The sequence below is a fragment of the Mus caroli genome, unplaced genomic scaffold (assembly GCF_978045245.1).
Source record: "Mus caroli unplaced genomic scaffold, Mus_caroli_1 scaffold_1, whole genome shotgun sequence".
NCBI lineage: Eukaryota > Metazoa > Chordata > Mammalia > Rodentia > Muridae > Mus > Mus caroli.
This window is the reverse complement of record NW_028227256.1, coordinates 165867946-165895804: the sequence shown is the minus strand read 5'-3', so window position 1 is coordinate 165895804 and position 27859 is coordinate 165867946. Positions and strand designations below refer to the sequence as shown.

The following is a 27859-nucleotide window of genomic DNA, read 5'->3' as shown; positions in this document are numbered from 1 at the left end:
GCCAAATCTAAGGGGTGTGTGTATGTGTGTGTACCCATTCTTTGGGCTTCCCGATGGAAGAGGAGGTGGTGGGGTTGTTTGTTTGGCTTGGTTTGTTATAAAGCTAGAAGATTTACTATATGTATTTATAAATTTCATACACTCTCTTCAACTGGTCCAATTAGCATATGCAAAACGTTCATTTTGATGTTTGATTGAACTAAACTTATGAGTTCCCTGTACCCCTGATATCTTGTACTGGTTTGAGAAAGTCAAATTTTTTTTTAAAAAAAAAAAGAAGTTAAATTCTAGTTCTTTGCTAAATTTCACTTCAGAGATAATCCGGAGAAGTCTCCCAGTATTTTTGTGCATTATGGAATGCCAGATCTTCCTGGAAAGATCCAGCGTGGCTAATGTTCTCTCCTGAACACTCTATCAGGGGTCCCACTTAGGGCTGTTTTGATGGAATAATAGCATGGTTAAGTGAGGTGGTCGCGGTCATCTCAAACTCCCCTGTGCCATGTGCCATGAGAAAGTTGCTAGCTTTCCTGGGATTCCTTTCTCTACCTAACATGCACCAGATTACTCTGAAGGTAGCTTTTCCTCCCTAGCACTTTCCTCTATCTTGTGGAGTTGTACTTAAATATCTTTTTATCACTTTCTCCTAAGATGTCATACTGCTCAGTCAGCACACACACAAATGCCTGCCTACTCCCCTCTAGCCCCATGCACACCACAACATATTTGCCTGCCTGTCTGCCCATCTGTCTGTCTGTCTGTCTGTCTATCCATCCATCCATTTATCTATCAACTATCTATCAAAATATCAAGGAAACATACACATATGAAATTACTAAGATAGACAGCTATCAAAGTGCTAACACTAATTACCTCAGAGTAATAGATTATGGGTGTTAAATACTTTGCTTTTTAAGCTTGTCTATTTTTAAAATATTATTGATAAGCTTACCCTTTTATTCCAAGGCAAAAGATAAATACCCACTAGAAGATTTTCTTGTAGAAAAAGCAACACATATAGTCACTGTGCCTAGCAAGCCCCAAACGACAGCAAAATATATGTGCCCTTCGTTGGGTGGGAAAGCAGAAGCAACGTCTCCCCATGACAACCTGGGCTGAGAATTAATTCTATTTCTGATTTGGATTAGGCTGCCGAGTCTTTACCCCTAGAACATGAAGACCCTCACATTCTGGTATTCTCATTGTGCCTGCACTATTCTCAATAAGATGTCCTAAATATATACAAGTGGAAGAAGTCTCCTAGCAGAGAAGGCAATGAAAAGAACCATCTGATAGATTAGGGAACTGAAGGCTGGAGCTCAGGGCAGTTGTTCATGGACCAGAAGTTGGGGAGGCATGTTCTTCTTGGAATAAGCCACTTGGCACTTTCCTTCTTAGGGATTTGATAAAACCTACTCTATGCTAAAAATCACTGGAGGACACGGTTTTGAATGAAAAATATGGCTTTGCTGGGAAAGTTGAATCATCACTCAGTGAGCCAATCAATGGCAGAGGAAGCCAAGTCAAGGAAGGGGGACAGAGAACGAGCTGGCTTCAAAAGTCAGGAGGCCTGTGTTCCATCTTGGCCATGGTCCTGGAGGCTTTTCTTCTGCGTCTCGGCCACTTTGTGAATGAGATGTAACCTGGCACCTGTTCGCATAGAGTGTGCAGATACCCTCTCTTCTACTTACTGTGGATTCTCCGATAGTAGTGTGAATCATAATGAACCCTGAATAATAATGCCCAGAATTTTTCAAGAATAAAACGAGAGAGCAGATGATAGAAACTGTTTTTACCAGGGATCCCTAAGACATGGTCTGTTTGACCTTACCATTCAGAGTTGAGATAAATTACTTCCAAGAACACAGTGATTGGGACAGGAGATACATTTTAGTGCAGTGACCTTAGCGATCTTAAACATATCAATCATGAATTAACTGTTGTAGAAAAATCACTCCTAAACTCTCTCAGATCTGGGATGTTAAATGCAAAGACTGTCCACTCTACAAGCCCTGCAGAACAGTCCCTTTGTTTGGGGCCTCCTGCCTGGTACAAATGGCCTCCAGAGGCCCCATCAAGCTCTCAGTCTCCCAACTACCACAGTGATAGCCATAATGTTTCATTTGAATCACCTTCTCAATATTCACATCAAAGTTCATCTTCTCTACAGTGTACATTAGTTCCTGATGCACCAACAAGACACAATATTGTCATCATGGAAGCCCTCATCTTCTATTTTTTTGTTTGTTTGTTTTCAGTTGAAAACAATTATATACTATATTCTGATCATGCTTTTCCCTCTCCCAACTCCTCTCCCAGATCTTCCCCACCTTCTGATAAACAAACAGGAACCCCCCCCACACACACACATACACACACATACACACAACTAGAAGCCAAAATACAAGCAAAAGACCAATATATCAAAAAATATATATGAGTCAAAAAGTGTTGACCATCTACTGCTAAGAATGCTGTCTACCAGCTGGGTGTCATGGTGCACACCTTTAATCCCAGCACTTGGTGGGCAGAGGCAGGCGGATTTCTGAGTTCGAGGCCAGCCTGGTCTACAGAGTGAGTTCCAGGACAGCCAGGGCTATACAGAGAAACCCTGTCTCAAAACAAAACAAACAAACAAAACAGAATGCTGTCTACCCTTAAGTGGGTTAGCCTTCCCAGGTAAGCCTCCACTGAAGAAGACTAATCTTTCCTTTGCAAGTAGGTATCAATTACAGATAGTTTCTGTTAAGGATGAGGACCTGTGTCCTTTGTCCCCCTCTCAGTACTGGGGCCCTCTCTGGCTTGAACCTGTGCAGCCCTGTGGGGACTGCATTGTCTCTGTTCATTTATATTTGCATGAGTCTTGCTGTTTCTGGAGGACTCTGCTTCCTTGATGCCACCACATCTGCTCTTTACAATCTTTCCATCTCGTCTTTCACATAAGGGCTCAGAGCCGTGAGGTGGAGCATCACTGTCCAAGTTGTGGCTGTGTGTGATAGTTCCCATCTTCTGCAAGAAGAAGCCTCTCTGATGGTGAATGGGCAAGGCACTGATCTATGGGTATAGAAGAATGTCATTAGGAGTCATTCTGTTGCTATGTTTCTTTAGCAAAACAATAGTATTTGCTTCTCCCCTAGGCCCATGGTTTATCCAGTCTCAGATGGTTGGCAACCCTAACAGTGTCAGGCCTGGGTTCCATTTCATGGAGTAGACCCTAAATCTAATCAGAGTGATTGGTTACTCTCACATTTTTGCTCCGCTATTGTACCAGCATATCCTGTAGGCAGGCCACTAATGTAAACTGCAGGTTTTGTCGCAGGATTGATAATTTTCTTTCTCCTCTGGTAACATGCACAGTACCTTCCAGTACTGTGAACTCCCACTACGTAGTGAGGGTAAAGCCCCTAGTTTAACACCAGCTCAATTTCTCTGCATTCAATGAAGTATGTAAGGGTTGTCTTTATCTACAGGGTCTCATCATCAGCTTGTGGAGAGCAATCAATTTCCTTGGCAACAGCCTGAGATGTTTGGGTTTTTTTAATGGGGTCCCTTTGGCCAATGACTCAAATAGATATAATCCAACCACTTGAGGTTTTCCCTGGTGGCATAGATGTCTAGCTGGGGCATTGTCTCCGCCATTATTTGGTGGCTCCATTTATAATTTTTATATGTGTAAACATGTTAGGAAGCTTCTTTAGTTTCAGGTTTCCATATGGTCCCTCAAATGGCCCTAATATTAGTTGTCCCTTCCCATAATCCCTCCCTTTCTCCTCTCTTCCATCCCTCTCCAATTCAGTCCTCCCTCTCTAGTCCTCCCTCTTCTCTCTTCATAACAATATATTCTGCTAAGTATGTTAGCTCCCGATTTTCCCACAAGACACAGTATTGCCCTATGGAAGCTCTGGCCTTCTTAACAACAGGCTCAACAGTTGATCAGGATCTGTCTTGAATTATAAGACATTTATGGTCTTGTCTTATCCCCTTCCTTGAATACATCAAATATACTCACTCATCACCATGTACCAAAGAGATTCTAGACCCTGGCATAGAAGGGAACCTAGTATCCCATAAACACTCAGGACACACAGTGCTTGATTGAACTTCAGAAAAAACTTAAGCCGGTCTTCTTATTCTTCCCAGGGGAAACCGAAGCCAGCCATAATTGGGTACTTTACCATATCAATGGCTCACTTGTTGCCAAGATCAGTTTCTCATGTCTCCTGACTAAAAGGCAGCTATCACTTCATAGATGGCTGGGACTGAACTATAGAATCTTGGAGAAATACAAGCACATCACATAAGTGGGAGGTATCAGCTTTGGATCCAAAGGCTCACTGGAAAATGAACTCATCTGAGTGTGGGGGGAAGTATTATCATCTACAACCCTAGGAGCCCATTTTCTGGGTGTCCCCATGTGCCAGGTGCCAGTCCCATCCACAAGTTGCATCATTGTCATTGTCTGCTCAAAAAGGCCACCTGATCACAGAGGACTGACTTCTCTCCCTTTTTCCCTTCTAGGCTAATGGAGGTTGGCAGGATGCTACTACCCCTTCATCAGTGACCTCCCCTACAGAAGGCCCTGGCAGTGTTCACTCTGATACCTCCAACTGATCTCCCAGCAATCGCATCCCGGCTGACCCTGTGCCGCAGTTGGGGCAGGGGCAGGAGGGAGGGTTTCTCTCCCAACGCTGAAGCGGTCAGACTGGAGGTCGAAGCAATCAGCAAACACAATAAGAGTCTCCTTCTCTTCTCTTCTTTGGGATGCTATTTCAGCCAATCTGGACACTTCTTTATACTCTCTTCCCTTTTTTTCTGGGTAGAAGCCACCCTTCCCTGCCTCCAGCTGTCAGACTGGTTTCTGTCATCTTCCCTGGCCCCTGCTCTCTGTTGTAGACTCCCCGGTCCCTGCCCTCTATGACTTCACTGAAGGATTTTTTTTTCTTCCACAATTAGAGGAATTTAAAAAGGAAAAACAAATTACAAAGAAAACAATAAACGCATTTGTATGTTTTCATGCTGGTGGTTTGAGGAGGCAAATTTACCTCACTAGGAGCCCTCATCCCTATGTTGACAGGCAATCCTCCTGTCTCCCTTGTTACTCTCACTACCTCTTAGCAGGAATACACCACACTGCCCTACTCATTCCAAGCCACTCTGTCTCCATTTTCCCCTTCTTTCTGGGAACAATCCTGATTTCTTCCTCTTCTTTCTGGCCCCAGGTGTTTGTTAGGGATGGCCATAACTGGGCTTCTAAAGGTGCCACATGTCCCAATGTAGTTCCATCAGGTTGAGTCCTAGGCAGGAAGTCTGGCAGGTAAGGGCACAAAGAACAGCAAAGGCAGAGCTTCCGATCAGCTTTCTCATCCTCTTAGAAACAGCTCTTGGTCTTAGAGGCACAGTCTATGAAATCTAACCATTCAATGTTCAGAACCTCAGGCAAGCCAGGTCTAAGAGAGGCATTCTGATGAGGGTGTCTATAAAGAGTGAAGGATCTCATCCTGAAAGGCTGCACTGTCTCTTCATAGACACGCACACACATATGTAACACACAGGTGGACACATGCACAACCTTATAGCTTTGCTTGGCAGGATGCTACTAACCTTTTATCAGTGACCTCTGCTACAGAAGGCCCTGGCAGCATTCACTCTGATACCTCCCAGATGGTCTCCCAGCAGTCAAATCCTGTACGAATATGTACATTAGCAAGCATAGTGCTCTACCTGGTGAGCCCTAAGAGAGGAGCAGTATGTGGCTAGGGCTTCTAGGACCCACTAACATGTACTTACCACAGTAGGATGTGCAGGACTTCATTAACATGGGTCAGGATTCAAGAGTAAACTGCCTTCATTCCTACCACCTCTGAAGCTCTCAGGGAGCCACACATAGGACTTCCTATATCTATAATGGATTTGGATGCTTTGTTTATGTTTTTTTATTATATTATCTTTTCAAAATATTATAGTAAACCATGGTCTTCGCTCTGGATTTTTCCTCCAGCGAAGAGAATCATATAAGTATATGGTTAACATTTACTAATTAATTTGAAGACATTAAGAATCATGGAGTAAGGATGATGAATTTGTTGTTGTTTTGTTATTGTTGAGATATCAACAGTGATCTATCTATAATGCCAAGGGATCGACAGAAAATCAGTTACTAGGAAGGTAGTCTTGCTTTTGACATGAGCTAAAATTCTCCAGATGGTTCTGCCAGCCATAAAGATGGCAGCTTTGCCAGTAGATTAAGTAGCAAGTGGTCAGATATCTTTGGGGCCTCATGCACTTCCTCTGTAAAATGGGAATTGTTATCCTCGGCTCACCAAGGGTCTTGTAAGAGGCCCAAGAGACTGATCTTGCTTGTATTTAATCTCCAGGTCTGATGGTCAGGGAAAGCAGTGTCCCTATAATGAGCATGTCATGCTAGGTCAGAATAAGACATGGTTTTGTTGTTCTAATTTCTGCTTGTTCTCGGTACCTTGATGCCATCACCATCATGAGAGTGTTTCAGAGGCTTTCTGCTCTGATTTGGTTTTGGTCTGTTTGTCTTCTTAGGATAGAGAAGAGATTCAAAACTAGGGCAGTAGAACCTGGTCTTATTAGTTTCAACTTGAATCCAATTATGAAGCCTTGCAGGTCCTTGTCCCTATGACAACTCTTCTGCTTCAGGGACTCCCAGGAAGAAGTACAAGAGCTTGAGGGCTGAGAGACAAGCCCACAGCACCAATCACATTCCACATGCAGTGATAAATAGGAGACATGCTTCATGTGTGTTTAGAGGAGCTGGGCCTGTATACCTGGAACCTGGGGGGGGGGGGGACTGGGTATTTGAAGATAATGCAGAAAGGAATTATTTGGCAAATGTAAATTTGTCCAGCTGACCCCGGTCACTAGAAAGACTGTCATCTAACCTGTGCCATGCTCAGAACGGGTGCCTAGAAGAGACAATACAAGTGTGTGTGTGTGTGTGTGTGTGTGTGTGTGTGTGTGTGTGTGTGGTGTTAGTGATGAGAACTGGTGGTTTTTGTCTTTGTGGCAGGAATACATTGAAACCACTCTCAGAATGGTTGGATTGCATCATTTTCCATAAAGCACATTATAAGATTTGCAGAAGGGTTCTCTTGGAAACAAGAGTGACCCCAGCTCTGGATGGAACACATGAAGGGACATGAGTGGATCAGGCCACAGCAGTGCCACCCTCACAGAATGCCTCTCTCTAGGTAGTGGTTGTGCTGAGAATCCCACCCACCCAGCACTTCATTAGGCCTCCTAAAGGTTCAACATGTAGCCAGCCATCTGTTCTCCATGCCCACTGTCACCTCCAACGTGGCAGCCACCAGATCTCTGTGGTCAAGCAAGGCTAGGGAAACTGGCAGCCTCCAGATAGAAGTGGAAAGAGTGTGCCTCTAAAAACTTGGCTCCCTATGATTTCAGGTCAGGTCAACTCTCTAGATCCCCCCAAAAAAACTGTGCCCGAGAATTCTTCATAGTCTTTAAGTACAAGTGGGACTTCTCTGTCTCCCACAATATCAATTCTCTCTCCCCAAGAGATGGTAGCAGACCTTGGGGTTGCTACCATATAGCTTGTTTATCATCGCCTCTTCCCCTTAGAGTAGAATGGACTTCTGGGTAGCTGTTGAGCCCACAGGCACCTTCTCTCCACTTCCTTCCCTGTGGTAGTAGTATTAATTATTTTTTATTATTATTTTGATTGCTTTTGCTCACACCTATCTTCACTTCTTTCTTCCTCCTCTTTATTTTTTTCTGCCCAGAAAAACCTGACTTCGATACCAAAAAAAGATAAAACTACAGAAACTCAAATTAAAAAAAAAAAAAGAAAAAACTCTTAGGAAAAAAGAAAAAAAAAGAAAAAAAAAACCTCAACAATTCTTTCAGCTTTATTAACATTTTCCATTGTTTCTTGCGAATTGTGTCTCGTTCTTTGTAGTATTGATGATGAACATTTGATAATGAATGTTCTTGTATATTCAGATAAAGAAAAAAAAAAACCAAAAAAGCGGTCTGAATTTAATAGTGTTTATAATAAAAAAAAATTTAAAAATGACCCTCATAGCACGCAAAACAGGAAGGGAAGTGTCCCTTCTCTCTGTGACAATACACATCATTCCTGCATACTTTTTTTTTAACACCAAACTACCTATGTTCCTCATTTCTCCCGTTTTTCTTTTTTATTTTCTTGCATTTGTGAATTAGTTCAAGAATGCTAGAAAAGTGTCAAGGTGTGTACATCCATTTCTTCTTTCACGATGTTTAAAAGTGACCGTAATTCATTTTGTAAACTAAGAAAAAAAAGGAAAAAAAAAAAGAAAAAAGGAAAAAAAAAAAAGGTTGGAATAGTGTAAACATAATAGGTTCAACCTAACACATTATGTTTATTAATTTTGAGACCCAGAAATGAATTCTTCTCTTTATTCCTGCTCTTAAAAATACAAAAAAAAGAGAAAGTTTTGTTTTGTGTTTTTTTTTGGTTTTGTTTATTTGAGGGGGGGTGCTCCTTTTCCGCTGTTGGGTTTGTGGGTCTTGCTGGGTTTGTTCTTACGTATGTATACAGGGTGATGTGAAAAGAGGTACCTGGGAGAGAAGGCTGCTTCCATGCTCTGCTTTGCTTCAGTCCATGTCAAAACCATCGAGAAAGCTCATGGCCTCATGTCCCTGCTTTCTTGCATGCCCAGGGTGTGTGGCACTCTGGTAGTCCCTGAGATAACAAGACAGGGACTTCCTTCCTTAAATACTCATCAAGTCTGTCCAGGGGATTTCTTACATTGAAAAGAAAGGCTTTTGTTGATTCTGATTGTCCCAACCAAGGGTTTTCTTTCTCCCTGATTAACATCAACAGTCCACAAGTTTGCTTCCAACAAGACAGAATCTTTCTCCAGGCAGAACTCCACAGGAAGCACTGCTGTGGAGGGCACCATTACCCAGTAGAGTAGATCTGTGAAGCAGGCCCTGGGCCCATGTTCTTGGGATCCAGAGTCTCATATTCTGTGTGCAGTGTGGGTGAAGTGAGGAGCCTGGGTCAAGGCTGCAATTTGAATGCTAAGAAGCTATCTTTCGATTGGTGCCACTTGTTGCTAACCTCTAGTGAGGTTAACTCTTTAAATTGCCAGGTGGGCCTCATCAGAAAATCTGTATTAGTCATAGGGAAAAAGAAAGCCATGTGGTTGGACAGACTGTCAGTTTCGGACATTGCTCATTCAAACACTCAGGTGTTCAGAAAGCAGACAGAATTCCAACCAGATATGTAAAGAACACAAGCTTGAGTAGTGGAGCTCTGCTGTAGGAAGCCGTCCGCCTGGAGACGGTTTAGCTCTTGTTTCTGTGTCCTAAGAGATGAAAGGCACCCTTTTCACGTCACCTTTGTGGTTTTCAGCCTAGCTCAAAGCTTTCTGGAAACTTTTATTATTTTATTATTTTTTTTTTTGTAAGCTACTTCTTTCCCTTTCGTTAAAATAAATAAAACATTGAATGTTTTGCCCTCTTTCTCTTTCTTTCTTCTTCCCTTTGGGGGTTTCATTTTGAAGTGTGTTCCTTTGGTTGTTGGTTTTATCTCCCCCTCACTTTTTCTCCTTATTATTGAGAGTATAAACCTGCAAAGCTCAGCTCTCCTTTGGTTTTGAAAGTTTAAGCTTTTCTGCTTCTGTGCGAGCACAGGCCTCTGTCCCCTTTGATTGCAGCTGAACGAACGTTTGTGTTCTCTAATGATACTAACACGATGTAGGTTTTACAGTCTCCTAATTTGTACTGGTAATGCAGATTCCAAATAAATAGTTTCTTTTGTTGCAAAAATATATATATACACACTTGTATTTTGTGCAGACTTCTTCTTATGTGCTGGCAACTTCTCTTCCCTAAATGGGCCAGGGTTACTATCACTTGTGCTTTAAATTATTACCCTAATCAGGCAAAGTCTGGGCTACCAGCTTCATGGAGGGAGGGAGGGAGGGAGGGAGGGAGGGAGGGAGGGAGGGAGGGAGGGAGGGAGGGAAAGAGGCATAAAAATATCAATTGGACTGAAGAGGAGAGTTACTCATTTGCTCCCTAAGTCATGGCTATTTACCCAGTGGGCTGTTGAGGTTTGTTTGTTTGTTTGTTTGTTTGTTTGTTTGTTTGTTTTAACTGGAATGGTCTGGTCATAAGGGAAATTGTCATTCTCAAGAGATGTTTCAAGGGAAAGAATCCAGGTTATGAATAATACTTGTGGACTCTCCAAAATATTCTAGATGTCACTCCAGCAGTCTGCTCAGCTGCAGTCGGTTATGTCTTCTGCCCCATTGAAGCATTCAGCCTGATAGTTTGTCTGTATTCACTGGGCCTCTGGCCTAGGTCAGAATTTCCAGTGTTTTAAGTACATGTCCCTGCTTTCAACACGGTGGTTCTCTCTTTGGAGTGGGATGCATTTACTTGCCTATCTTCCCCTGACAGATTGTCCCACCAACAGCACAGTTCTAAGCAAGGATTCCTGTTTCCAGTTTTAGGCTTTACATCTCCAAGGAAGGCAGTTGAAAGCTGAGGTAGCACCACATGCCCACCCCACCCCACCCCAATCCCAATTCCAATCAACAAATCCAGACCAACAGAGAAGTAGCAGGAATTAAGTTTTCACTTTTTTTCTATTGCACAAACTGTCAATGACCTTGGAAGAATAAAGCTATCCATAAATGATTTTAAAAATCTTTCCAGAGGCCAAAAGTCTCAGGTTCTTTCTTCAAATTTAAGCATAGAAACACATTTGTGTGTGTGTGTGTGTGTGTGTGTGTGTGTGTGTGTGTGTGTGTGTGAAAAGCAGGCTCAGACTTTCCCAATTATTTGGAGAAATAATTTGTCTGAGATTCACCCACACAGTACATTTATTGGAATTCACTGGAGCCATACAGAACTACAGGAAGGAATAAGCCAAAAATGTGTAATGCCAAAAATATTAATCAAATATATTTCCCGCTATGCAATAATTTGACATGTTCCCGTCATGGTACCTCCTCCCAGTATTGTGACCTAGGGATCCAGATCTTTGTTGTTCATCACCCACACATGTCATCTACCATACTTAGCCAGCAGGAAGAAGGGGTGTGAAGGAGGCTTACTCACTTCTTGAAAATCTTGACCAAGACTTGCATTTAGATTTCTGAGTCTAAGGACTAGGGATAATAGTGGAAGCCTAGAAAACTATTCCCTAGCTAGGCAACCACTTCCTCATAGTAACTCCACATGATACCTTTTTAAATGACTGGCCAAGTGACCAAGAGTAAAAACAAAAGACAAATCTATATGCCTGTGTCATTGAGTAGACACATGCCAAGTGAATCTATGGCTAGCCACCATTCTAGACAAGGTTACATTATGCCTCAGTTGTAAAGGTTGAGAAATGGGCATGCTAGCATATAGGATATGTACGCCAATATTGCTCTTTCAAAGGAGAGGAAACAGAAGTACTTTTGCTATGAAAATGTGAGAATGCAAAAGAGAAAACAAAACAAGCAAGCATGCTCTCCAACATCTTCCAATGAATCAGATGTGAATATTTTATTAATAAGTACCCAGAGAGAAATTAAAGTTTAAAATAAAGTCCTCCTTCTCTTATAAATTAAAATTGTCTTTAACCTTAAACCTCGGCACCAAACCTGGGGTCTCTGGGAGGAGGGAGCTACTGAGAGTGGCAAAAGCCTTGCCCGCATCTTCAGGACGGCACACCTTTTTGTTCATATAGCTGCCTCAAAGAGTCATGGCTGGCAACCAGGAGTCATCTAAGAGACTGTATGTAGGCTATGCCCTAGTTCATTCATTCTGGGACTGAACATCTTACACTATATAATTTATAAATAACAATATGGTACTGTTCATGGTTCTGAATGGGCAGGAGCTAGCAGATCTTATAGGGGCTGCTTATGGACAGCACCTTCGTCATGGATTCCCCCAGGCCTCTTCTAGAAAAGCAACAGTATCATTTTAGATGCTTTTCACTCTTGATTGAACCACACCTCAAATACCTTGCCTCACATAAAAGGCAGACTTCCAGCATAGCATACAGAGTCGACAGACACCACTTAGCAGATCTAAACTGGGAAGTCAGACATGCTCACTCTCACAGTGCATACATTCCTACATATCCTACATTTCTACCAACTTCCACCTTGGAAGAAGAAATGCAGCTAAAATATTAATGGTATCTCTCTTTGGTGGCCAAAATATAGCCTCTGCCTTAGAGTCATTTTGTAAGACGTGATGCAAGGCTCAGTTCTATGGAGTTGCCCACTGAATGAGTCCCTAAAGCTTGGGCTTACACTTGCCCTCTGAGCACAAGACCAGAGGAAGAAAGGCACTGTGGAGCAAGAGTTTCTTTGTTACTCCTGCACAAAAGCTTAAGCTGTGTACATCCACATAAAAGTGCCGTCAGGGGCTTACTATGCCTAGCGGGTTGTAATCTGTGGCTTCTCACCCAGGTAGACTTCCTTAATCTTCAGCAGTGCTGGGAGGCGGAGGGAGAAAAGTCACAAATGGTTGCGACAAAAGTACTGGCCAGGGCCTCCTGCTTTGGAGAACCACTGTCTGTCCTGTCTTCCTGGAACCCAGTCAAGGCCTAATTCAGATGGCTTTGTGTAGATCTGGTAGACCAAACATTAATGTTTGATTTTCATCGTGCCCTAAGTCAAAGTCACTGCCTGAGTCCTCACTACCCAGCCAAACTTCTAATGGATCTCAATAGTTATCAACATGCATACTTTCAGAGCAGAAGAGGCCCGAAGTGCCGGCATGTATTCAAAGATGAATATTTTATTAATAAGTACCCAGAGAGAAATTAAAGTTCAAAATAAAGTCTTCCTCCTCTTATAAATTAAAACCCAAAAGGATATTAATCGGCAGCTCCATCCTCTCTGAATTCCTATTGTGTTCATTGTGCACAACTGAGTTCATATTCCACTGCAACAACTGGGGTCTAGGACCTTCCTTCCTCCAATGCTCAGTTAATCTAACCTTGAATACCTCTAGTATCCCCCCTTTCCTCCCCTAGAAATCAACTTGCAAAGCATAGGAACTGTATCCTTAGACCAGCTCCAACGGCAAAATGAAGTAACCAGGACTTAGAGTGTCACCTGACTATGATCTGAGTGGCGCTTTGATAGTTTGATGAGAAAGCAAGAGAGAGAGAGAGAGAGAGAGAGAGAGAGAGAGAGAGAGAGAGAGAGAGTAGAAAGTAAAAGTAAGACTTTCTTAAGTCTTGCAGTACCAGTAGCTTGGTATCACCTGTCATGTTGAGAAAAAAGCCACCAACAAGAGGTTAATCTTGCACTTTGCTTCCTGGATCCTCAGGGAAACAACCCGACCTAAGCATTCTGCACCTTCTCTCTGAGAGAACGACCTTTGAAATATTCATGCCTTTATGAAAAATTCAGCAATGTAAAAGTGGGTCCTCTCCAGTCCATGGGCTGACTTGAGGTTCCCTTTCACCCCCAGCATTCATACACATATTTAAAATTTCACACAATTTCCATTTCCCGTTAAGCCCTGCAACCCGAACCTCAGGTCACTATACCTCTGTGACTTCTGCTTCTTTCTTTTCTGCAAGACTGTCCAGCCTGCGACCCCTCTGCCCTTCCCCCTGGCTCAGCCAGAATCGGCTGCTAATTGCTGAGCACAAGCTCTACATACACTGCAGGGCAGTGGGATGTACCCTGCGCACACACCCCCAAACACACACACAGAGCCTCACCTTCACTCAGCATTGTGGGCCTAAGCCAGAGTGACAGGGCTTGCTCCATGTCCACAGAAACAAACTGTCCTGACATTTGCTCTTAACAATCCTTTCCTGGTCTTCCCTGCTCCTTGGAAGCAAGCTGGAACTGTTTCACCTAACTGTTTTACTCTAGCCACCTCCTTTGCCACCTCCTTTGCCTGGTTCCTTTTCTTCTATCTCTTGTATAGTGCTCATTCTCTCAGCTCTTGGGCCTAGACATTTGCTTCCCTACCATAGTTTCCTAAACTCTAGCTTTAACTCCCCCACCCAAATCCTGACTCCATTCAAAGCTTCTGCTGCATCAAATGTGTCTTGCTCAGCTTTACTTCCTCAAATTCCACAATACTCAGACTCATACAAATTCCCAGACTCAGCCACCTATGCCCCAGCAGGATTCCTGCAATCGCTTCTTCTCCATCAGGATCTCTCCAAAGAGAACCATCTCCAGGCTTATGCCTTGAGAACACATCAATTCCCCTTCACACAGAAATGACAACAGTTGAATTCACTAATCCCCTTGAATGTCTCACTCTGGTTTCCTCAGTTATTCCTCTCAAGTGCACCCACATTTTCTGCCAATGCCTAGGCCCCCTTCCTGAGTCACTCAGGAGACCATCTCTGGTTGCACTCCCCAACATCTTCCTACCTGCTGCTTTGGTGCATTCTGGATTCCTTCCCGTAAGGTCTCCACAGTGTTTGCTCACTGAGCATCTAACAGCCACATCATCCTCACTTAAGTGCCAGGTCCACCACTGTCATTCAGGACCTTCCATGAACCCACTTCTCAAACCAAATGAGAGCTTATCTACCCCAACCGTCACTCCAGCATCAGGGAGGTGTCTTAAAACTCACACCAAGGCTGACGCTAGTTATTTGGAAGAGGGTTAGGGCTCAATAGGGCTCAATCCCACAGACTATCCTCATAACAGGTTTTGTATGCAACCATTAGGTCTGATCAGGAGATATAACTAGGCTGCAATTGCCTCTTTAAATTGGGTAATTTGCTGAAACAGCGATGGGACTCGGGTACCATCTCTATGTCCTCCATTGCCGTTAAAGGGTATAAATGAGCAGCTAGGTGAGAGGTGCATGGGTTAAGCAGAAGGGACCCGAAGGTAGAACATTTGGTTCTCATAGAGTTAGCATGCACCTCCCCTGCACGTGGCTGTGTTCATCAGCTCAGTCCCCATTGTTCGGGGTGGTGGAGGTTCAGTTGCAGAGGCATGAATGACTAAATCACAGGTCACTGGTGATAAACACGGAGGTGGGAGGGACAAGGCTGGAAGTTGCAAGCTTCAAGTCCACCTTGGTCTTTTATGACCCGCTCCATTCTGAAGCTGGTTCTTTTCTTAGAAGAAAGCACTGCTGGCCACTCATCACTCAGGAATCCTCCAGGAATCCAGTTGCCCTGAGTGATGGGAGATACAAGTGGAGTGCCTCTGACCCGAAGATCTGGCTATTGTGAGCATCAATATGACACCTCCGTGGGAAGCTCCACAGCGGGCCTGTACTAAAGCACTGTATACTTTTAGCACTAAAAGTATACAGGATTATTTACAGGCGTTGAGTGTACAATGTATCTGAAACATAAATGGGTTATATGTGTAGAATTTGATCCCCTTCCAAATGTATCTCGTGGTACTAAATTTTTTAAAAAGTATTTCAGAATCTGAAAAAAAAATACAAAGTACAAAACCACAGCTGATCCTGAGCATATCAGACAAGGGATTTTCACCCTGTGCGCATTTCCCGTTTTATCACGAGGGTCTATGGCCTTTGATAGATTGTTTAATCTCTCTGTGTCTCCATTTCCTTCACAATGAGATATCGTTAAACCCAGCATCTACCTCATAGTGCTCCTGGAAGGATTAAATGAGTTAATACATGAAAAGCACTCAGAGCAATACCTGTCAAACACTAAAGGTGAAAGATGCGTTCTTTATTAGTGCCATTCCTCCAATATATTTCACAGCACATTGTCATCCTTGAACTATTACCAATTAGAATAGCCTCCTCGTTCCAGCTTCTCCTGAAAAGAAATATTAGCTATGATTATCGCCTCTCCTTCTTCCCCTCCTCCCACATGTGCCTTTCTCCTCCCCTTCCTCCCCTCTCTGCCCTCCTCTTTCTCCTTCTGTCTCTTTTCACAATCTTTCTAGCTGACTGCTAAAATATTCCCACTATCATTTCTCTGCTCGGTATGTTCTCCCTCATTTCTCCTTGACTTCCTCGTGACTTCTATTTTGATCACAAAATTACAATTCTTTTTTAAATTATTGATCCCATTTCCTCTTGAAAAATCTAGGTGAATCTGATTTTTAGTCCCAGCGTGTGCCTTTTAGAGGCCTTTCGTAGCCCTGAATTTGTAGAAATACACTAAAATGTTTCCTCCTGTTAACCATAGGGTAGGTGAGCATATAGGATATAGAGAAGCCTTCATTGTTTTGCATCAGGAAATGCCCTTCCACCACTATCTACCCATCCACTCCCATCCCCATACACACCCCCAGATGGCAATGTTGAAAACAAATCTATGTTCCCGGGATGCACACCCCTTCTACAACGCTGACAACATTCCCTTGTTAAGAGTTGCCGGTCTCACGTTTTCTACATAGATCCTATGTTTCTTTCAAAGAAACTGGGAGAATCTACCATGAGTGAAACATTTGACACACCCATGCTTTGGACAGTCTAAAAGGCAACATGAATAACTACATGAAGTAAACAAAACAACAACAACAACAACAAAACCTTATATGTTCTAACCAAATGATAGCACCAAATATTCTGACCCACCAATATGTCAAGCTTTTATATTTTAAGAAAATGTTATATTCTTCAAGCGAGTAACTGACGTCATGCGTCTGAGTTGCACAGGCAGAGTTGGTCCAGTATAAAACTACAAAGTCACTAAAGTATACTCTGCAGAATAAGAATCCCTGTTTCCTCTTTCTGCTCATTTCTGGGCCTTCTTATTACTAAGGTGGCAGAGATTTCACTACAGGGAGAAAAGATACACACAACATCTCAAAACGTAAACTCTCCCCTCAGGTGAAACTGTTCTCCAAGTGCTAGCATTCAGGTTGCTTTGCAAACCCTCCAAGGCCCATCGACCTTACCTGAAAGGCTGGGGATCTGTAGCTTCTTACAAGTCCCTATGAGGAGCGGCAGCTCCATGGGAATCACATCTCCAAACAAAGCAAGTATTGAGGTCTTCTGTGGAAGCCAGATCTGAACCAGCCTCCAGGAACTTCTAAGGGCAGGCCGGGGTACAGGCTCCGGGAGGCTCTGATTTCCTTCATGTTCACACTGCTAACTCTGCAGGACCCTCTGCACCTGATTCCACTTCATTAACCACCCATCCTCCACACTCAACTTTATTACAGTTGTACCGCTGCACCCTGGCCTTCAGTGGTATAAAACCAAATCTTTTATTCTTAGATCTACTGCTCTGCTTCTTCATATGCTCCTACTTTATTTTGAATTTCGATAGTCCCAACTCAAGACTTTCCTTATCAATAGCAGTATCTCTGCTGAGGATTTGGAGTTCCCTGGGCTGGTACCTCAGGGATTGTTGCTTAAGACATTGTGGTCGTCAGACAAACACCAGTCTTATAAACCTACCTTGCACTTCTTCATTGAGCAAGCCTGCAGCAGTCACATCTCATGTACCAAGAGATGCATTCCATTCCCAGAAGATAGAAGATTAGATCAAAGCATGCCGAAGACAGAACAAAAGTCAACTGTTACTTCTGAAGTCTTAAAATGAATGCAACTCTACTTGTCCAAGAGAAATTTGAGGAAGAATTTAAAACCTTACATCCATTAACAAAGACATAAACTAAGAGGAAACAGAATTAGGTTGAAATTATGAGAACATCTCTGGGTTTAAATAAGAGCATTCTTACAGTTGGAGAGCTTGAAATAATCTATTAAGGGACAGAGAAAATGCTAGATTAGAATATCTGAAATGAACAAGTGCCAGGGAAAGTTGGAAGGATCCGAGACTAGAATCTACAATATTCAAAAGTAATACAAAGTAACGATAATGCTGAATGGTCCCAAACTGAACTCTCTCTACACTGCAAATACAATTATGCCACCTTCTCCCAAGTCACAGAGGAATTCATTTCCATCCGTTTCCAACTCTGCTGACTGGCAACTGGCTGATAGGAAAACACCAGGACCTGAGATCACTAAAATCCGCCAGCAATAAACATCTTCAACCAGGTGTTGCTCTGGAGTGATGAAGAAAACAATATGAGGATGAATGAAAAAGAAATATGGAGAATTCTCAGGGCCCTTTGCTACCCACCACTACAAGTGTAGTTCAGGAATTATCTTTTTTTAGCACCCACAGAAAGCCCAGATCTAGCTCCCTTTTTTTGCCTTTCTTATTTGTTCTCAATGCCATGATGTCAAACCCTTGCCACACCACCACCCTCTCAAGTGCAGCCATGCTGATTCTTCAGGGAGGTGTCTGTGTCCTGGGAAGGCCTCATGCTTCTCGGGCTCACCATTCCCTCCACCATGCTCTCCCCCTGTATTTGGATCTGCCATGATTTCTCTTAAGTGTCTCATCTTCCATCAATAAGCAGACCCCCAAGGGACCACATGACTCCTACAAAGAAAAGCAGAGCAAAGTGCCACATTGGTCACTTAGTAGGTATCCATCAACAGAAAGAAAGGAGGGAGAGAGAGAACGAAGGGAGAAAGAAAGGAGACAATGGGGGAACGTAAGAAAAATGGGAAAGATGAGGAAATGAAGTGCAGGCAGAAGAAGGAAGAGCAAGGAGAGAGGAAAGAAGGAGGAGGACTGAAAGAACGGGAGAAGGGGGATATGGAGGAACAAAGCATTATGGGAGAGGTGTTAAGGAGAGAAAGAAAAGTCATGAGAGAGATTCAGAGGTACTAAAATAAGGCTCAGAGACTTCCTTATTCCTCTAAAGGGAGACCTGGGCACTTTGGCAGTCCAAAAGCAAAAGGAGTGCTAAGAGAGACAAGGGGTTCAGAGAAAGCATGAAGCAAGCGTGAAATCAATTACCATAGTCTGACCTCAGAGTTCTTTAAGAGCAGTTCCACGTACACACTTCTAAAGGTTAAGTGTATAATTTCTTTAAAATATTTAGGTTACTGAGAGGATGGGGCAGTAGCTCAGTTGGTAAAGGGCTTGTCAAACAAGCACTAGAGGCTGAGTTCAGTTACCCAAAGAAGCCATGTATATAGAAGCCAGGCACAATGGTGTTATTTGTAGTATTGCTACTAGGGAGGGAGACAAATAGATCCCTGGGGTCAGTGCCCAGTCATCCTACCGCATCAGTAAGTTACAGGTTAAACAACACCCTGGATAAAAGTATGAGGCAGACAGCAATTGAAGAAGACACCCAACATCAACCTTTGTCTCCGTGTGCATGGGTAGATGTGCAGTTACATCCATACATTCACACATACATACATATTCACACACACATACACGTTCACAGTTGCAAAAAGATCTCATAATGTCATGAGTAATTTATGATTTTGTGTTCGGCGGCATTCACAGCTGTCCTTGCCACAGACCTGACACTGTTAGAACACTTGATTCAATTTTCTGTTGCGATGGAGCTTCGACTATGGTGGGAAAGGAAACATATAAGAAAGAAGCCAGTGATACAAGCAGGCAGAAGGATAAGAAAGGCAGGCCGGGGCAGCGTGATGAGCCAAGGCAAGGACATCCTGAACACTGGATGATGGTGGTTTTAAACAGATCCTGCAAGACACCAAGGCAACCCACTAATATAACTAAGACTGTTCCAGAGCCCTTTAATAACAGGCATGGGGGTACAAGGTTGGAATTTTCCTTCTGGGTTTCAATCTTGCTTTAGTCTGGCATTTCATCATTCTGCCATTTTTTTAAATTGTTAATATATATTCTGTGCCATTGTACAGAACTAATATAATTTGCTTTTTGATATCACAGGGGGTTACAATTAAGAGACTGCCTTGAGTCTCATTTGGGACTTTGGACTTTTAAGTCATGTTGGGACTGCAAGACTATGGGGACCTTTGAAGTTGGACTAAATGTATTTTGCATTATGAGGTGGCCATAGCAGATGAGGGGCCAGGGAGTAAAATGTGGTGATTTACATGAGAAATTCCTCCCATAGCCTCATATGTTTGAGTAACTGATCCCTAACTGGTGGAACTGTTTGGGAAGGATTAGTGGGTGAGCCTTTGTGGAGAAGATGTGTTGCTAGACATAGATGCTGAGGTTTCAAAAGCTCATACCATTCCCAACTAGCACTCTCTGCCTCCTGCCTGTGGAGCAAGACATAAGCTCTCAGGTACTGGTCCAGTGTCATGCCTGCCTCTCTGTTATCATGTCCCCCACCATAAAGGTTATGACTTTAATTAATCCTCTGAAACTGTAATACACACAAACACACCCCCCCAAAAAAATTCTTACTTTCATAAGTTGCCTTGATCATGGTATCTTGTCACAGCAATATAAAGTAACTAAGATGGGTGCTATGGTCAGAAAATTAATGGTGGACTGCGGGCAGACCTGAGAGGAACATGAGTTTGTAGGCCTTGGGGAAGTGGAAACAGAGAACTGATAGTGTGGTGGGATTTAAGTTTAAGAGTATGACTCTGTCAACTATTGCAAATAGACTACAAGCATGCCAGTTTGGAAATAAAGAGCCACTGAAGAGATGGTGACAGTATTTGGGGTCAAAGATGATGGTGGTGTGGCCTCAGAGAGTTCCTGATATGATAATATATATATATATATATATATATATATATATATATATATATATACCTTTCAGGGACTGGGAAGATGGCTTATCTGTACAAGTCTGTGATATGTGATTATAACCCCAGAACTCATATAAAAATAGCCACAGTGATACATGCTCACATGCCCATGCTGGCGACATGAAAACAGGTGGCTCCCTGGGGTTTGTTGGCCATCCTGCCTAACTGGATTGATGAGAGGCTCAAGCTAATGAAAGACTGCTTCAAGAACCGAGGTAGACAGTTTCTGAGAAAGGACACCTCGAGTTGGCTTGTGCTCTCACACATGTGTCTGCTGCACACACGTGTATACTGCTGCACACACAGGTATACTCACACACATGCGCCACACCCACCATTGGTATACTTGGGAATACATGCACACATAGCACTTTGCTTTTGGGGGAAAAATACAAATATCTTTAGCCCAGAAGGAGGCTCTCCCTGCAAGATCCCCTCCCTGGATTTCACTGCTCAATGTGTCTGACGACTTCTCGTGAGGCCTGACGGTATTCTGGTTTTCCTGTTCATCTAACACTGATGGGCCTCTATTGGAATTACCTACCATCTCTCTGCTCCCTTGTGAACTGAGATCCCTTGCCCGCCCCAATTTGAGCTTTATTTCCTTTACTCTCAGTGGAAATGAAAAGGTGAATAAGACCTTATCCCAATTCCAACCTCGAATGGACGAGGACTGAACAATGACTCCCACACTTACCACTAAGTGTGGTTCACCGCTGTCCAATGAATAAACAAACAAAGAAATATAACATAGCCAAACCACTGTGGGCTGGAGCCATAGTGTTCTTATTAGCAATGCTGTTTAAAGTATATATTAGCCTTGCTGTGCAGCTCCTACAAATTCCCTACATGGCCCCCAAACACTCATCTCAGGCAGCACCCTATCCCATAGATAACGTAATGCTGAGAGCTAAGGATTGTGTCAAAGCATGAGAGGGGGGTTTCTGGAATATTCTAGAAAGCAGGCAGTCAGGATACTCACGGGTCTCCGTGGGTATATTCTTTCTTTCTGCACTCATGGTTGTTTATACAAAGCTGTCTCCCTGGTGTCTCAGGGTGACATTTGTTACTTAGCTTCCCTGTCCTTAAATAGAACTCCTGTCTTTTTGGCTGGATTGTTCCTCCTCTGCTAATGCTCTGTCTCCCCAAAGTCCCAGGAAGAACACTTGACATTTGTTAGTGGTACAAGAGCATCATTTGCTGAATGTGAATAGAAAACAAAGTTCCCCCAAGGGGTAGAAATGAGTGATGACCTCGGAGCTCCTTACCCTTCCCTCTCCTTCACGTACAGCAGTGATCCCCAGCCATGCTGGGTCCTAGAGGAGAGCGTCCCCAGCCTTTCTAGGCTCCAGCTCTATGGAGCTCCGTGTTTGCAATCACCATGTATATTTCGATGGGCAAAGATGATAGGTCAGAGAGTGTCAGGATAGGGGAGGGGAGAGCTGCAGAGATGTCTTTTCAATGGAAATGAGAAGACCCCATGGAGATGTAACATTCCACTAAGCACCGACCTTTTCCTGTGGTCTCCATTGAGATGTGCCGTTCAGAGTGCTAGGGTGGCAAGTAAAGAAGGCTAAGACTGTGATGATGTCTTTGGTACAGTGCTTACCACGCAAGCATCAGGACCTGAGTTTGAGCCTCAGAAACCATTTAAAATGTGATGCTGCACACTTATAATCCTAGAACTGGGGAAGTGGAGACAGACAGACCCATCGGGACTTATTGGCCAGCCAGCCTAGTTCTATGCCTGTGACGGACCCAGTATCAGAGCACAAAGTAGACAACAAACAGCCTGAGGAATGACATGGGTAGTTGACCGGTGGCTCCATGCCTGTTCGTGTACACCCACACACTCATGTCCATATGTACACACATAGGTACACACACACATACACACACTACGTAGTTCTTCCTGTGATGATGGTCACCATCTATTGAGAATGCCTGTATAACACCTACCTGGTATTCATATGGATAGGTAAGATAGATAGAATCCTATGAGCTTCTTTAATAATAAAACAAAACTAGGCTGCTGAGGCAGGAGTGGGTGGGCAGGTGGGGGAGCACCCTTATAGAGTCAGGGGGAGTGAGGAGGGGATGGGGGGGTTGTGGAGGGAAGACTGGGAAGGGGGAAAACAGTTGAAATGTAAATAAATAAAACAACCAATTAAAAAATGGGAGACAAAAGAATACTGAATTAGTCAAGAGGGCCAGCAACATCTTCTTAAGTAACTCCTTCTGAAGCTCAAACTGTCAAATTAGCTAAATATGTAATAACAGACAGCAAAGAGAATGTTGAGCAGAGGGACAGCAGGGACAGGGATTATGCTGCAAGAGAGAAACTGGCAGGGAGTAGACCTGCAGGCCAGGAACATCAAAGGACAGTTCCAGGAGAAATCAAAGGCCAAAGAGGCAAAGGCTTGCCTTGATGTCCTTTTCCCACCTTTTCTTCACTAAATGAGAATGCCTACCCCGCAGCACAGCTAGCCTGTCACACCTGCAGGCTCTATAGCTGTGAACTCAACAAAGGGTCAAAACTATTTCTAAATTACTTGTACATTGAACAGATATAGACTTTTTGATCATTAGTCCCTAAAAGCCCAAGAACAACAGTTTGGGGACTGATGTGAAAGCTTCAAGGTTAAGAGTGAGTCTTGCTCGTCACAGAGAACTGAGTCCCCGACATCCACACAAGGTGACTCACAATTGCCTGTAATTGCAGCTCCAGGGGGTCTGATACCTCTGACCTACTTAGACACCTGCAAACTTGTGCAGATCCCTGACCACAAAAACACAGACAGACAGACAGACACACACACACACACAGTTAAAAATAATAAAAAATGACAGCCAACTTTTACATTGCAGTACATAGTAGGAATTATCCAGCAATAACTAAAGGCATAATAAGGTGTTTGCAGGTTATATGATGAGAACACTATACCATTTTATGCAGTCTTGGATTTTGGCATCTCCTTGGATACCAAAGAGTACCAGTTCCTGTTAGATACTTATGGGCTGTAACTCCCCCCCTGAGTCACACAGATCCCAACACATAGTGCTCATTCATGCATTCGCTCATTGAACAGTGGCTCAAAGTTATACCTGAAATTAAGAGGAACAAAAGAATACTACTTTCCCTACCCTTAGAAAACAGGCTAGTCTGTTAAGACACAGAGATAGAAAATGGAGCCTCCATTTCAATAAGTGGCATTATGACCTTGGGTTCATTTGCCATGAGGAGGAGTGATTTAATCCTGGTGAACAACATAGGGGTCAGGGAGAACTCAGAAGAGGAAGGGAATGTGGACCTCTGTTGTCGGACTGGTCAGTGTAGAACCTGTTTGTTTCCCAAATCCTCTGCTCCTGGCCCCTAGCCCTTCAGCCTCCAGTGGCAGTCAGTGTAAATCTTTCTTAGAGAGTTGTTTCCCCTTGTGGTCATACAGTAACAGCCTACTAAACCTGCCGATGGGGTGAATTACGAGCTGGTCCCTGGAGCCCCAGCCTCTCTTGCCCACAGAATGAATTGTGGAGCTCCGGGCTGCTGGGATCTTTATTTATTTATTTGTTTGCTTTAGCATATTTTAATCTGGTCATTAAATTGCAATCTGCCACCCATCCCCAACCCGGACGGTCTTGAGATGGAACAGATTTTTCACAGGTAATGATACCTATAAACTTCAGGGATGGCAGGCACCAGAACAAACTGGAAGAAGGGGACGTGACAGGTTGTATAGACACATCCCACCTGGCTGGACCTTGGCTGACCTGTTTCTGCCCTGGCTCATCTCTACCTTTTCCAGAGCAGCTAGAATGGCCAGTGGTTTCCTGACCAGTACATGTGGCCAGGCACAGTGTAGAAACCTGTGGAGAGGGGCAGAGGTGAGCCTCCACACCTTGTCCCTGTATGCATGAGATCATGCTGTTTCGAGTTGTGCCAGACAGTAAAGGTGTCACACAACCTGCCTTTATGGTATCGCACAGGGAGAGGCGGGCAACTCATAAATCAAAGGCAAAGAGGATGCCAGATGGCGCCACAGAGATTGTATTCTCCAGGTCATCCTTCTCATCTGTACTCACTCTGTAATGGAGGGGGTGGGGGGTGGGGGGTGGGGGGGATTGCCATCTGACAACTGGGCCACCAACTTACAGAGGTGACACTTGTCATGGTTAGAATATTGGTACCACAGATGTGTCAAGCATTTCAAAAAGTTGTGCTGACATATTCCTTTGGAGCATCACAACCATTGTGTGAACCCAAAGGGGCAGGTGGCACAGCTCCATTTCTGCAAGAAATAAAACCCAGACACAGGGACTATGGAACAAACTGCTAATGGAGGTGCATGACTCATAGAGGTGTGCAATAAAACTATTTGGAGTCAGAGAGTCAGTTCATGCTGCCCTGAAACAGACTAAAAGCTCATTCCAAGGTTGGTTTGTGGAATCACATCCAGGTCTTGGGAGCCTGATTCTTCATTGCAGAAGTCAGGTCAGAAACCAGTTGCCTCCTAATTAATCTGTGTGCATACCAGAGGTCTTGGCATTCCAATGGTGCTTTTTCAAATGCAACTGCTTAGCAAGGCCGAAGAAGTACATGTCCACATCTTTGTGCTTATGGTGAAATAGGTGGAGTTCTAAGGGTTTGCACATGCCCATGTCTTTAATTTTCTCAACAGCTTTACGTAGGTGCTGTAACCACGCATCACAAATGGAACTCTGAAGCTCAGAGACGTTGTGCAACTTTCTCTAAGGCACAAAGTAAAAAAGTAGGGGAGCTGAGAGTCTCGTTTCAGAGTTCAAGCCACTAACTCTCTGGGAATCCTGCCACTTCCTGGGCACACAGGCTCCTGCTCTGTGTATCAGCTCTTCCTCTCACTACCCTAACCCACGCACAGCTGCACTGACAAAGGCTAGCAGCCATCTTCCTGCACTAAACAACTCGAGGCTTGGAAAAGATAAACTCTCAAAGCCAGTGAACAACCTTGTGGTTTGTAGCTTTAGGATACAGATGCAAGGCACAGAGAAAGGAGAGTCCATATGGTTGGGACTCCAAGGTCCTGGTTGGTAGCACCACCAGAGCATGGCTTTTAAACACTTTGGCTGCATTAAAACCCCTGTTAATTCCCAGCGATGTTTGTAGTCATTACTAAATACCTGGTTTGGTAACAGGAATCGTCACACTGCGTCTCAGTTTAGGAGCTGAATCTGTATAAAGCAGATGACTTGGCAATCTAATTTTGCTCGCTGTCTCTGTCAGCTAAGGAAGACATGAGTCTAAGATCTGGTCTCCCTATGGCCCAACCTGTTATATAGGGTCCTCCTTTCAATCCAGGTCTGGAGTTATGTAAAGCATGAGAAGTGTCACCAGATGCCAGAACACTCTGATGACATGAAACCTCAACAGACAGGACAGTGTGTGTCAAAGCCACTGTGCAAAGAGGTCATCTCATTACGTGTCGATACCTGTGCCTAGATTAGAAGAGACCCAGACAGAGCATTCTGATCCTGACCTTATAACCCTCCACCTTTCCTTATTCTCAGAATCACGAGCTCTGGCCCTTACCTGACAGTACTCTTGGTCCTTAGAAGGACTTTCACCATAACCTAGGTGCCAACTCACAATTCATGATAGATGATTTGCTGGCTGCTTTATTATTTGTACCTATACCATTGACAAATTAAGCAAGATGACCTCTAGCTTTAAGGAATCATTCCAGTACCTAACTTTGTCTTTATCCACTTGTGTCTTTGTGTGTGTGTGTGTGTGTGTGTGTGTGTGTGTGCACATATGTGCACACGAGTTTTGAGATAGAATCTCATTCCGTAATCCAGACTGTTTTCACATACATGACACTCCCCCTGCCTGAATCCCCAGGTGCTAGGATTATTGGTATGAGCTACTCATGTCCAAACTTGGGTTTTTTTGGGGGGGAGGGGGGGTGTCGGGGTCTTACTATGTAGTCCAGGCTAGCCAGGCTAGTTGAACTTGCTGTTTATCTCAGTCTGGCCTCAGACTCCCAGTCTTCTTGTTGCAGTTCATATTAAATAAAGAATTTCAAAATAAATAAACTATGTGGCATCTAAAATTCAGAAGGGATGCCAGCATTCCTCTTGCCCGTCCAGATTCTTCACAAATGGGACACAAGTCTACGCCATCTTATTTAGCTAATGATAATAATACAATACAAGAAAGAAACTCTTGTATGAAATAAGAACAAGGAACCTCTTAGGGAGACTGGATAAACGGGAAGAGGCTGGCACCAGAGAAGGTCCCCAGTGAGACTGGGATCCTTGAGACATGCAATGGGCTTAGTACCCAGAGATCCCCAGCTTTCATACCCTCACACTGCTGTGTATTAACTGAGAAGTCTTGAGCAAGCCATCCACCTTCTCTATGCCTTCCAGATCAGTAAAGTGGGGCTTGTGTGGGTGCCAGAATTCATAAACTACCCCAGCCTCACACACAACATGTGTTCCATTCATGGGATTCTCCTCTGTGCTTCTCAAAGGCTGATATGTGGCTCCAGACACAGGGAAGGCTTTAAACAGGGCCACACGGAGGATAACTCAGACACCATGCACTCAAAGAAAGCATCCTGTTTAGGGACAGGATGCTTCAAACTATTAAGAAGAAAACCCACCATATATGGTCAGAAAATTCATACACAGGTATCCAAGGCCAATGGCCCAAAATAGATACAGCCAGTCTATAAGACTGAACATCCCATCTCCATTGATGGCTCGGAAGCGGTCCTCTCTTTGTCTCAACACACATCTCCTACCAGCTACAAATTTGGCAAACAGTTGCGAAAAGAATATTAAACAAGCCCCAGAATCAACAGATACCCAGGAATGAAGGGAGGTGGGCGGGCGGGGGGGAGAGAAATGAGTCAGTGACTGCTCACCAACTGCTTCCTTTGCCCTGTGGATTTCTTGTCAATGATTATTCAATCTCAGGCCTGACCTTTCTATTCTAAATAACACTGCAATATCAGCACGGCCCAGCCCGCAGCTTTTGCAGGAAATTAACTGTATCTGGTTCTCACAGGAGACCCAAGAAATCCCCTCAGTAACTAAGCCCAGGCTGGTTTACAGACAAAAAGACCCAGCATTATCCTCTCCTCATACATTCCTCCTAATACCCGTCTAAATATCACGGGGCTCCCAGCTGTTTAATTCTAATAAATACTCATCTATTCTCAAAACAGACAAATGTTAGGTCTCAGGTGGGTCTCGGGCGTTTTGTGTGGTAGGAAGAGAATGGGGGAAAGAGAAAGAATAGAACAGCTCCCAGCCAAATGGAGATTTCCAGAC

At 43.7% G+C, this 27859-nt stretch overlaps 1 protein-coding gene across 5 annotated transcripts in view; it reads left to right on the top strand.

Moving 5' to 3' along the window:
* Nucleotides 1-27859, top strand: part of Pbx1 (PBX homeobox 1) — a 312214-nt gene that overhangs the window by 269873 nt on the left and 14482 nt on the right. For 3 of the 5 annotated variants that reach the window (XM_029480164.2, XM_029480161.2, XM_021158883.3), the window contains one exon: nt 4516-9821. The exons of the other annotated variants lie outside the window; for them this stretch is intronic. In XM_029480164.2, the coding sequence (XP_029336024.1) occupies nt 4516-4608 (93 nt within the window). In that variant the 3' untranslated portion in view covers nt 4609-9821. Of the gene's footprint in view, nt 1-4515; nt 9822-27859 lie in introns of those variants that run through there. 5 annotated transcript variants of the gene reach the window in all.